Genomic DNA, 12872 nt, shown 5'->3' with positions numbered 1-12872 from the left:
CTCAGCATTCAGACAGCTTCACCCTCACCCAGAAGACTTCATCCTCCACTGTCCTTAGACACTTTCCGTCGGCATAAACAATAGGTCATGTTAGTACCAAGATACGTATTTCACTTGGACCAAAAAGGTACGTTCAGTATTTTCCATCTCTACTCAAGAGTATGTGTTCAAATTCTTAAATTTTTTTTTTTTTTAGTGTTTATTATTTCTTTTTGAGACAGAGACAGAGCGTGAGCAGGGGAGGGGCAGAGAGAGAGAGAGACACACACACAGAACCCAAAACAGGTTCCAGACTCTGAGCTGTCAGCACAGAGCCCGACACGGGGCTCACGCCCACAAACTGCAAGATCATGACCTGAGCCAAAGTTGGACGCTTAACCAATTGAGCCACCCAGGTGCCTGTGTGTTCAAATTCTTAAGATTAAAAAGCATTACCTTTATGGTCTTGGTAGTCCAGAAGCATAGTGTTTTCATCTGTGATCTCACCTTGCTCATGCCACTGTCCTCCAAAATGAAAAGGTAGAGTCTCAGATCCACTTAAAGGCGAAAGTGACCTAGATCTCATATTGGACGTGAGGGATGGTGAACTAGGAGAACGAGGTGATGGGGGCATCTTTGCTCTGGAAAATTTTTGCTGAGAACCTTTCTTCATGACAAGAATAGAGCCAGGTGTCCATCAAAACCTGTAAGAGTTTTCAGTATATTTAATAAGGTTAATTTTTTAGAGTTCTCAAAACTATTAATTTCTAGCATTTTTTAAGTAAGTTCTGTGCCCTAAGTGGGGCTCAAACTCACAACCCCAAGTTCAAGACTCGTAGGCTCTAATGACTGAGCCAGCCAGGCACGCCCCTCTTTCTAGTGTTTTTAAGGTGACAACATTAGAAACTCAGAGGCTATAGATGCCAGGATCCATACTATTCCAGGCAGATGGAAGCAGACACTGCTTCAGACACTGCTGATCACCTGGCCAAAGGAAAAGCAGACTTTCAGAGGGTCTTGTATTGACACATGCTCCACCCAGAAGTTTTACCTGTCATTTCTGTTCTCTATTGGGCCAAACTAGTCACAACACCCTCATACCCACAAAGGTCCTAGAATGCAAGAAGGTAGAAATATCTGGCAACCAGCAGTATTTCATACTGATGAGTACTCTCTCCTCCTGATAACGTTTCTTCTTTCGCTTCCGGGACACCACATTCTCCTGGTATCCTCCTGCATCTGTGGCCACTCCTTGGCTTCCTTTGCTGGTTCACACTCTAGTCAATCCTCAAATGTCAGAGCTCCTCAAGTCTCTTTTACTCTCTCTAATCTCACTTTAGACAATCTAATGCACACCCATGGCTCCCAGTGTCACCTCTATACTGATGTTTTTATATTTATTCCAACCTCTCTCTTGAGGTCCAGACTCCTATTCCCAACTGTCTCCTTGATATCTCATTGCCTTAGTAACTCAACATGTCCAAACTGAATTTATCATTTCCCCCATTCCTCCATTTTCCTCCCATATAGAACAATGCACAAAACATAAGTGTACAGCTCCATGAATTTTTATACACTGAATACAACCAGTATCCAGATCAAGAAACAGAATATTACCAGAACCCCAGAAGCCTCCTCATGCCCCCTTCTAATCATTCACCCCCACACCTGGGGAATCACTATCCTGATTTCCAATGCCAGAGGTTTTTTAAACTATTTTTTTTAAAGATTTTGATTTTTGAGTAATCCCTAGACCCAACCTGGGGCTTGAACTCACAACCCGAAGATCAAGAGTTGCACACTCTACCAACTGAGCCAGCCAGGTGCCCCAGAAACTATTTTTGAGCTGTATGTAAATAAAATCATAGAATATCTTTTATATCTGCCTTCTTTGTTAAACATTATGCTTCAGATACTCATTCACATTTGTCTCATTCTATTTGAAAAACATCTGATCACTTCAAACTCGCATGGCTTCTATTGCTTGTCCAAAATCAATTTTGTTGAAGTTCAGATCTTCCAGAAGGAAAGGAAGCATTTATTGATGAAAGGGACCTTAGTCAAATCCCTTTACTTTTCATAAAAGGAAATTAAGGCCCAGAACAGTAAATGACCTGGTCAAACACAATGCTAGCTGTAGTAACCATGAGAATCAGTTCTCCTCTCAAAACTAATTTGTAACACAAATAACATAATTAACCTAGTAGAATGTAAGTTCCACGAAAGTAGGGATACTGTTCACTGATTTATTCCAGGCCTAGGACAGAGCTTAGCAGAAAGCAGATAAGTAATATTTACCTAATGAATTCTTCATGAAGAACTTGGAACTGACAAAATGATATTTAGTACCTCAGCAAAGGATATCTTCTTGAGCAATATTAGTCCTCAACCTCGACTCCTACTATGCAAGGTTAGGTTTATGCAAAAAAGATTGTCATGATACACAATTGCTCTTAGAAGTGTAATCATTCTAAAAACATTGCAAAAATTATAAGTTTGACAAACTTTTAGGCAAAAAAAATCTTATAAAATGGACAGGTCCATTTTATAAGCAAGGGTGCGTTAACAATGATCCTATTTTTATTCAACATCCATAATCTCTCCTACTCTCCCCTCTTAAAATATTAAGGCAAAACACAAATTAATTTCTAGAAAAGTAGTTTTCAATTCAAAGATTTGGGGCAGCTCAAACGTTAATGCTATATAAATTGGTATTAGAAAGATATTATAATGGTTTGATGTGTGAAAACCTTCACAAGTATATGGGTATTATTATACAGGCTGGGATTATGAAGAAATTTATTTGTTAAATGGTTGGAACATACACAATATAGGTAAAAGAGAGCTGCCATTAATATAGTCAATCAATTAACCAACAATTGGCAGATGTAACACCTTTCAATGACTATACAGTCATTCTAGGAATGCTGATCTTACGCAAAAACATTTCTAGAATTCTTTTTTGGGTCCTGCTTTCAGAATTAATTTATACATCTCACAAGAAAATCAGACCCATTACTTCAGCTACAACTTTTTCCTTTCCCAGTTTGATCATTAACTTTATCAAGTGTCAAATACTGTGATAAGCTCTTACATGTATCATCACAGTAGAAAGAATAAATACAACAATTCCACGAAATAGCTGTTATTATCCCCCCCCATAAAGATTAAAAGGCTAAGTAATTTGTTCAAAGTCCCAGAACTAATTGGTTAAGCCAAGGCTTGAATCCTGATCTGATTCCAAAGCCCGTGTCTTCATTACTGCATCATATTGGTGAGTTTTCTGGAGTCCAGATCATGTTTGATTTGCTCTCTAGAGCCTAGCATGGTGCCTCACACAAAATAGACCAGAAAAAATGCCACTAAAGGACCTTGATCAATGAATAACATGTAATGTAAGAACAATTCCTGGAGGAAAAACAGAAAATTTAATACAACAGCATCACTGAACTTATTTATGATCTAGCTTCTTAAGGTGACTAGTTTGAAGAGAGAGAAAAAAAAAAAACTGTTACATTTGTTTTTAAAAAGGGATTATTTTGGGGTGCCTGGGTGGCTCAGTCTGTTGAGCGTCCGACTTCGGCTCAGATCATGATCTCACGGTTCGATCTCCTGAGTTCGAGTCCCACATAGGGCTCTGTGCTAACAGTGCAGAGCCTGGAGCCCGTTTCAGATTCTGTGTCTCCCTCTCTCTCTGCCCCCTCCCTCTCTCTTTCAAAAATAAATAAACATGAAAAAAAAATTTTTAAGTGATTATTTCACAATTATATATTACAATATGGCAACTTCCTTATATCAATAGTCTGGCTCACTTTAAACTACAAACTTCTATGTGTCTTTACTTTCTCTTTCACTTTTTTTAATGTTTATTTATTTTTGAGACAGAGAGAGAGCACGAGCAGGGGAGGGGCAGAGAGAGAGCGAGGCGGAGGACCCGAAGCAGGCTCTCAGCTGACAGCAGACAGCCCGATGAGAGGCTTGAACTCTCACACCATGAATGAGATCATGACCTGAGCTAAAGTCAGACGCTTAACCCACTGGGCCACCTGGGCACCCCTTTCTTTCATTTTTTCATGTTAAACTATCCATATGGTTCAGAAAAGCCTCCTCCAAGTCACAGAACAGCTCGTTATGCCAGTGACAAGGCTTTTGGTCCTCATTTCACAAGTGTGGCCAAAAACTTGTGTTACTATCACACTACTCTGCCATGGAAACCAGTCTCTTAGGAATACTATCGGTTCTGTAACAAGCTGAAATGGCTTCTCTTCTTAAATAAGATTAGTAGGTTCAAACTTGAGGACAGCTAAGAGGCATGTGCTTTAAAAATAAAATTATAAAAACGAATTAACTAATTAGTTAAAAATTGTATTTATTCCTGAATTAAAATGTACTTTTCATAAGGGCAAGAGATTAAAAAAATAAAAGAGGGGAGGAACAGGGAGGGCCCAGCTGTCACTTCTATGTATCTTTCTCTATCCTATAACATGATAGAAAATTACATAATTAGAATAATAGTGTGTGCCACATGCTACAGAGATATGCTTTATAGATTTTTGAGTTTCGTGGCTAAAAAAAAGCACATCTTAGGGGCGCCTGGGTGGCTCAGTCAGTTGCGTGTCCGACTTCAGCTCAGGTCATGATCCTGGGGTTAGTGGGTTCAAGCCCCACATCAGGCTTGCTGCTGTCAGTCTATCAGCACAAAGCCTGCTTTGGATCTTCTGTCCCCCTCTCTCTGCCCCTCCCCCGCTTGTGCTCTCTCAAAAATAGTTAAAAAAAAAGCACATCTTATATTTCTATGCAATGCAATTATTTTGTATCCCACATCTTAGTCTTCTCTCTAAATTCTTAAAATATTGAACTGAACCATCCTGAATTCTCCTCATAACATCCTAAGGACTAAGACCTCCTGGGCCTCACTAGACTATCATGAAGTCCTCTGCTACCTCTCGCGATCAGAAAAACTCTGATCAGAAAAACTTTTACTCATTTATAGTTTAAAAAAATATATCTTACAATGGATTTGGGAAATCTAGGTCAACTCCTTTCTTTTATGAATTGTAACGTGGCTCCAAAGTCACAATGCATTCTCAGGTCCCCTCTCTGGGTCGCCATAGCTCCTGTAAGACTTGGACATTCGAACAACAGATACGTATTACAATCTCATAAAACAGCTAACTCAGTAATAGTGAACTAGGCTGTGCTTGAGAGCAGCTGGCATTATTTCAGAGACTAGCACCTGGACATAGTAAATTGTCAATTACAATTTTAAGGGAGGGATGGGGATGCTGTTTGACCCCAGATGTAGTTTGCAATCCCATAAAGACCAAGCCAGAGAAATAAGACACTTAGAGGCAGGGCTAGAATGTGTGAAGGGGCAGGATAAAGAGAAAGCAAAACAAGTCCAGAGCTGGAGACATATTTCGAAGGCCCAGAAGGAGGTCTGCAGCAGCAAGAGAAAGTTATTGGAATGATGTGATTATCAGAATCAAATGACCAGGTCAGAAAACACCATCCATCTTGTCACCCCCTTGCCCTGATACACAGCTTAGTAAAGACCATACCTCCCCCTCTACTCAGCCTTTCCTCGCACTTCTAACTTTCCGTCTTCTTTGATCTTCTCCAAATGAGACAGACTTCCATTCTCCCCCGAAACCCTCCCTCTTTCTTCCCAGCCCACCTCAATATGCAAACATTGATCCCCATTTCTTGACCTCCACATCCCTCTCCATCCTGTAGCCCTCGAATCACATCTCCGCACTTTCCCTACAATTCTACTTCATCCCATGCACATTGACCCACTTAAATACTCTAACTTTCTCTGGCCCTTTCAAATATGCTGATTCCCACTCCTCTCCAAAGGCAATCCTCCACTCCTGTGCTTGTCAGCCTCTGCCTCCCATACTTCATCCCATTCTCATTGCCGAGTTCCCCCACAAACACCGTCCCAATTCCCAAACGCTGTATTAGCCTCCTTTCCTCTGCAGTGCTTTCCAGCATCCTATCTCAACGCTTCTATATCCATCTTGGCTCCCCAAATTACTCATCTCAGCAAATACCCTGACATCCTAATCTCTATTATTATACTCTGACTTCAAATTATTCTCCCCCAACAAAATAGCCAAACCTCTACCCATTCCTCTCCATCCCAATGTGATTGTTTGGATACTGGCCGTTCCCTTCCAACACCCTGACCTCCATGTCCTTTTTCACCCTATTAACATCCCGGGTTCTCCTCTCCTCTCTCTCTCCAGTCTACTCAGGTATCCTAAAACACAAGCTGCCCGTCTCTTCCCATTAATTAATTTATTCAGTAACTCAGTTTTATTGAGTGACTTTTATGCACTAAGAACTGTGAGGCTCAAAAAATAATGCTGAGAAGGCAGGGTTTCTACACTCAAGATGCACAAAAGGATTACATCTCCCTATTATATACAGTCCCTGCACCAAGTAGTCTCCTTTAGAACATCTCACAATTACAATTAAATGATCATTTGCGCCACAACTTGATTATTGCTTGTTTCCAAGCTACAAGACGGCAGAGATTCTGTCTATTGTTGTATGCACAATAAATATTTGTTGAATGAAAAGAGCACAGTGCTAAGCACTCTTAAAGACATTAGCAAATTTAAATTCTCACAGATGGTGTATAAAGTGAGAATTATTCATCTCATTTACAAGTGGCAGTATGTCATTGAGAATTAAGACCTTGAATTCTGGAACTAAACAGCGGGAGTTCAAATCCTGCTTCTCCATTTACTGTGTGACATTAGGCAAATTACTTAACCTCTCTGGTCCGCAGTTTCTTCAACTTTAAAATGAAGACGGTCACTTCATACAGGTTATTTTAAATTCTCAATTAGTTAATACACGCTAAGGGCTTAGGGCTGAATTTGACACATACTGTACACTCTAAGGTAATTAGCAGTTATTTTTACAAATGAGAAAACATGCTCAGGAAGATTAAGGTACATGCCCAAAGTCACAGAGCGGGTTAAGTAACACAAGTTGGTAGAACCAAGACTTGAACCCAAGTTTTGACATCAGGATTCACCCATCCTTTAACCATTATACAACAAAATATTTGCTTTTCCTTTCAACATTTCTTCCCAATACCCTAACTGTCATCATTCTCCACGTACTGTATTCTGTCGGATACCAGGACACTCGTAAGGACACCCAAACCGTCCTTTATCCCTGCCATTCCCCGCAGACACTTGGCACACCCCTGCCTCTCCCTCCTCCTCCTCCTCCTCCGGGTGGCAGGACCCCCATCCTTCTCGGAGCCGCACCCAACGTCCACACCTCCCCGCAGTCTGGTTCTCCATTCCCAACCGCCCCCCACCCCCATGCCCACCTTCTCACTTCTCATCCAAACCTCCCTCCTTCATCCTCCTCCCCACGCCCGTTCCGGCCCTCCCTTCCTTCTCATCCAATCCCAATTTCCAGGCACACGCCCCCGCCCCCGGATCCATCCCGAGCCGTCCCACCCCACGCTCGCTCCAGGCCTTCCCGCCTTCGTCGCCAGCCCCCACCGCTCCGCCCGATGCCGGAGAACGGCCTCGACCCGGCCTGGCACTCACCGCCGAGGAGCCGATCCGAGCGGGCCCGCGGGACGAGGCGGGGCGGGAGACGCGCAGGTTGTTCCCTTCAGGCGTCCAGCGAGGCGGCGGCCATTTTGTTGTGTTGTGCCGGTTGCCCAGGGGCCGCGCGCGCGGTGTGGGCGGGGCCTGCCGCGGCCACGCCTCTTCTGGAGCCGTTGAGTGGGCGGGGCACGGCTTCCCGCCGCCTTTGCCGCCTCGAGCCGTGGCGCCCTTGGCTGCCTGTGGACGCGGGTCCCGTGGGAGGCGAGCTTTCCTGCTGCAGTCGCCGACTAGCCCATCTCCCTTCCCTGGGGCGAAGCCGCAGCTGCCTCACGCCAGACCTCGGACACGCTGCTGGTGGGCTGAGCCGGAGGCCGACCTGAGAGGCCGACTTAACGCAGTCGCCGCGCAACCGCCCTTTCGGTGCTGGCCGCAGCTTCTCCTGGCGCGGCCTATTTCTGAGGCGAGGGCTCTCCTTCAGGGACCAGTCAGGGAGCGAGACGGGCCCGGGAAACCGGGCAGCGAACGGTCTCGTGCGCTGTGCAGAATATTCCTCCGGTTGAGGACCGAGAAGCAAAAGCAAGCAGCCTCTGAGGAGACGTGGGTTAGGGCTTTCCTGAAAGTGCTACGTTTCACCACATGCATTCAGCATTCATTTAAGTAGAATTTGGCGGATATTGTGAATTTGGAAACATTCTCAAGAACACCTTCCTCCCCCCCGCCCCCCCAGCCTCCCACTCCCCTGCTCGTACCTCGAACCGTGTCACCAACAGAGGCTGCACCGTCTCCAGAAATCTCCAGAGCAGTCACTACCTCTCTTTTACCGTAATCTTCGAATCTTGTTTGCGCAAAAGACCAACATCCCGGCATAATCTTTAACTTCGTTATGACCTCCTCCCCCCCCCCCCCCCCCCACCCATCCCTAGTTCTTAGGCATTTGCTCACAGATTCTTCCTTCCTCAGAGTTCATGGTCCATCTTTGTAACACTTTTAGAAATTTCCCCCATCTGTGTCTCGGTTTCCTCCTCCACGAAATGGGATAATCACACCTACTTCCTACAGTTTTCCTGAAAATTACACAAGTTAATGCCCGTGAAAGAACTTAGAAAAGTGCCTGTCCCACAGTAAGTTCTCAGTATGTTTTAGTTATTTTATTATCAGGCAAAGGTTTCCCGGAAGAGGTGAGCCTGAAAGAGGAGAAGAATTTAGTCAAGGTGTGGGAGAGTGGGGGAAGAATTTGCTTGGCAAAGGGGAACAGCTTGTGCAAACCCCAGGAGGAGGGAAAAAATAGCTTGAAAATCAGCTGATTGTTAAGTAGGTCATTATATTTAATGCAAAAATCTGGAATGAAAAAGCTAAAAATAAACAGAAGAAGAAGAAGAAGGTGGAAGAGGAGCCATATTCTAAGCCACACCGGGCCCTTCTAGTTTTTCAAGTCAGGTGGATTCACTTCAATAAGAAATTCAGGTGACTTCCAACAGGGGGCACTATTGCCTTCACATTTTCATGAATGATGCTTCCCCACCTGTCTCCCGCTATTTATGCAACACAGAAGGAAGCCCTTGGAGTTGTTGAAAAGGTGAAATTCCTGGAAAGCTCCAGGTTTTAAATTTAAGAGGAAGAGGTATTCATTTTTTTTATTGAAATTAGGTTGAAATTAGCTTGGAATAATAACGTGCACGTTGCTGAATTTCTGTTCGGTCATTTTGTTTGTTTGTTCGTTTATTTCGACACTCCTTTCTTTTTCTTTTCCCCCAGAGAATTGGATTTATCGCGTAACCTCACTGCTATGCCTCACAGTCTGCAACGATATTCAGGTGGGTTCCAATATCAACACATGGTGTGCTGGTATAGTTCGCTATCAATGTTATCAGTAGCCACCAAAAATATACACAAAGTCCAGAGGATGGTGCGAAACACTTTTCCTGTGGGTAGTCTCTCAGTCCATATCCAGTCAGCCTTGATGGGTACTCTCCAGTCCCTTATTTGCCAATTTTCCTCCTTCAACCAGATACAGTGCCCTCTATTAGTGTCTAGCATGAAGGTGTTGGACAGACCTTAGGCCTTGAAGATGTCAGAGGGGAAACCTTTCTCTAGGTAATTTGAATATTAACTGCCTCTCTTAGCATGCTACAGGAACCTCCCTCCCTAAAGCAAGAGTGAAAATTGGAGAGGAGTGAGGGTAACTCATTCATTCCACGCCAATACGTATTTATCTGATAACATGAAAAAGTTGTTTCTCTTCTGAGTTGCATTTACAATACAAATATTAGCCACGGTAGAATGACTTAGCTGTCCCTCGGTTCTTTCCCAATGATAGCAAAGTTATTCTGTTTGTTTGAACTTGCCTCATGTTATGAAACCCAGTTTAATCATTTGGCAAATTTGCTTTAGAGGAGAATCAGACTAGCTGATCAGACAGGGACAGCAGCTTCCATTACTGCCATTTCTGCCTGTGACTTTTGAAAGTTAACTAAATTACGGATGTATTTTTAAATAAATGCTTGTTTGTTTTTTTTAATCTCACAGAGTAAGGTATAATTTGCAATAGAAAAACATGTACTTTGTCTAAATGCAAATTTTGCGTTAGACACCTATGAATATTGATATGTGAAAATAACCTAACTCTATACAATAATGTACAATGACCTGTCTGCAAAATACCAAATTCGTTGGGCTTGGTTTGCAAAACTGTTGATCATCTTGTCTCAATGTAGTGGGTTCATTTTTTGTTTTTATTGTTGTTCATCTGTCCTTGGCTTTCCTCTCTATTCATTTTTCCTATATATATTAAAACCCTATTATGTGCCAGATCTGTGGGAATGCAGTGGTGAACGAGATAGTTTTTACCCTCAAAAAGATTGCAATCTAGTGGGAAATACAGAAAAGTAAGACACTCTGATAATGGAATAGAATTAGAGACTTGGTGGTGTTCCACTAAAGTTCTAATGTGAATTTGTGTATGGGTTGAATCCAGAATGGGAAGGACCTGGAATATCCAGTGATTTATAACAACCCCATCCAGGTTAACCTTGGGCTGTTTCCAGTGCCAAGGTTGGTAAAGACACCGAGACTTGAAGAATTTGAGGCCTGCTCTGTGAGCTCAGATCTAAAGGCCAATAACAGGCTTTTTGTGCTCAGGTCCAAACCAGACCCACTCAAGCAGATCCTGAACTCCTCTGTCTCTGAATCATACCACCTGAATCCACACTATTATCTATCATATACCTATTCAGGGTTAGAGTGGCTTTCCCATGTGACCAGAGAATATTTGAGACCAAAACAGCCTCCAAATACTATTGGCTTGTATCTAGCTTTGAAATATTTTAAGCTCTAAATTCCTGTAACTTCCTTTTTTAAAGCTTTTGTAAGTTAACATTTTGAATTTCTACAAAAGGGAAACCCTTTCAGAAGCATTCCAGCTATAGATGAAATGCTCAAGTTAGCAAATTGCCATTTTGCCACCCTCAACATATTTGATTCAAAGATCATCAATAGGTATTAAAACCATTACGTGAAAGACAGTTGGGGAATAACATATTCACTTGGTCTCAAAATATCGTGTACAGATATCAGCAAAAGGGAATAAATTCAGGATAGCATCAGAAAAGGAAGTGAACTAGAAACAAATTTCTAGAAGAAGGAAAACAATGTATTTGTATTGCCAGGTGAATCAGAGATGAGCAAGATTAACTATTCATGTAAAACTTTCCCAGATTCTTTTCAACAGATTTATAGAATGTAAGAACTAGAGAGAATCTCAGGGTTTGGTCATATCTTCTAGCTAACCTCTTTCAATTTACAGTTAACATTATCATCTTTCAGTCTTAAAAGATAAAGTTATTTTCTTACCTAGAATTGGCCAGGTTCTAGTGTTAAGTCATTGGCTGAAGGCTGCCTGGGAAGAGCACAGCTTGAAAGCTAATGTGGGTCTTGAAAGCATTGACAACTGGAAGCTGTTAACTAATATGCTCCTTGAAGCTGGATGGCAAGCTCTTTCTTTTTATGTTTATTTATTTTTGAGAGAGAGAGAGAGAGAATGCGAGAGCATGAGCTGGGAGTGGGGGGAGGGCCAGAAAGAGAGGGAGACACAGAATCGGAAGCAAGTTCCACAATCTGAGCTATCAGCACAGAGCTCGACAAACCCACAAACCATGAGATCGTGACCTGAGCCAAAGTCGGACGCTTAACTGACTGAGCCACCCATGCGCCCAGCAAGTTCTTTCTTTAAGGGAAATCCAAGCAGACCATCTTCATGGTTGCCACACTGCTGTTGATCAACCAAAGATACCACTCTGTTGCCAAAGTGCCTATGTGCTGACGGAGTTGGTGTCTGATGATAAGTGTGCTTCTGTACTGAGGGAGGAGTCTCCTGAACCAAGAGGTCCTGGCCTCTTGTCATTATTTCTTTTTTTCCCCTTTATGTCCTTAACAGATATAACTGACTCTTTCTCATTGTTAATGCTGATCACTACTATGTAAAACCAATCAAAAGCATACTACTGAGCTCTTCTTGTCTCTCAATTCCCCATGGAGACTTAAACAATTTCAGCTAACCTGTTATTGGGGTTTCCTGGGAACTTAAGCATAGGCCTATTGAAGCTGAACCCAAGGAAAGCCAGGATGACAATATGTATTGTCAGAGTCCTCTCCCCATCTCCATGTAGACTGATGCAGGAACTTGAACTCCTCTTAACTTCCTCTTATAATGACTTCTGAGGACCTCCTTAGTAATTATGCCTTAGATGGCCCTCACTTAGGGTGACACTTAGATTCCAGCTCATACTCTAAAAAGTAAAGTAAAAGAGACCAAACTAATCTTAGAAGATGGTCCCATAGAAGAGAATCTACTTCTAGTACAGTGATTCTTAGCTTTGGCTACATATTTAATTACCCGAGGTAATGCCTGCCCACCCCACCCTATTCAGAGACCTTGATTTAATCAGACCAAGGTATGACCTAGGACTCAAGATTTTTTAAAAGTCCCAAGGTGATCCTGATGTGCAGGTAAGACTGAGAACCACTACTCTTGGTGGTGGTGGAAGCCAAAGAAAGGAGCATCATTTGACAAAATCAACATGTGAGTTCTTCGATTTGTTCAATTCATCTGTTCAATGAATATGGCAAATATGACTCAGCCCTGCCTACCAGATATGACTACATTTCATTAAGGCAATGCAGACAAGTAGAATATAAAACGAGATTGGCAGAATTGTATAGGAAGTGTTGAAATCCGTAAGAATGGGTCGTAAAGGCACACACAGAAAGAGGCATTTATCCTTTTCAGAGTAGATCAAGGAAGATATCTTAGAA

The 12872-nt window shown here is 42.5% G+C and overlaps 2 protein-coding genes across 9 annotated transcripts in view; one reads left to right on the top strand and one right to left on the bottom strand.

The window, feature by feature from the left end:
• Nucleotides 1–7668, bottom strand: part of CNTRL (centriolin) — an 83508-nt gene extending 75840 nt beyond the window's left edge. For 2 of the 4 annotated variants that reach the window (XM_042912439.1, XM_042912442.1), the window contains exons 1-2: nt 7560–7668; nt 436–683 (exon numbers count right to left, since the gene is read on the bottom strand). In XM_042912439.1, the coding sequence (XP_042768373.1) occupies nt 436–652 (217 nt within the window). In that variant the 5' untranslated portion in view covers nt 653–683; nt 7560–7668. Of the gene's footprint in view, nt 1–435; nt 684–4992; nt 5105–7559 lie in introns of all 4 variants that reach the window. The other 2 variants (XM_042912440.1, XM_042912441.1) reach the window with 2 other exon arrangements.
• Nucleotides 7669–7754: 86 nt separating this feature from the next.
• Nucleotides 7755–12872, top strand: part of LOC122204766 (complement C5-like) — a 57085-nt gene continuing 51967 nt past the window's right edge. Inside the window, exons 1-3 of one of the 5 annotated variants that reach the window (XM_042912448.1) lie at nt 7755–7916; nt 8554–8683; nt 9318–9376. The gene's annotated coding sequence lies outside the window, so the exon portion shown is untranslated. The other 4 variants (XM_042912449.1, XM_042912447.1, XM_042912451.1 and 1 more) reach the window with 4 other exon arrangements.

This window comes from Panthera leo, chromosome D4 (assembly GCF_018350215.1).
Source record: "Panthera leo isolate Ple1 chromosome D4, P.leo_Ple1_pat1.1, whole genome shotgun sequence".
Classification (NCBI taxonomy): domain Eukaryota; kingdom Metazoa; phylum Chordata; class Mammalia; order Carnivora; family Felidae; genus Panthera; species Panthera leo.
Note: the sequence above shows the minus strand (reverse complement) of the source record. Positions and strands in the feature narration are given on the sequence as shown.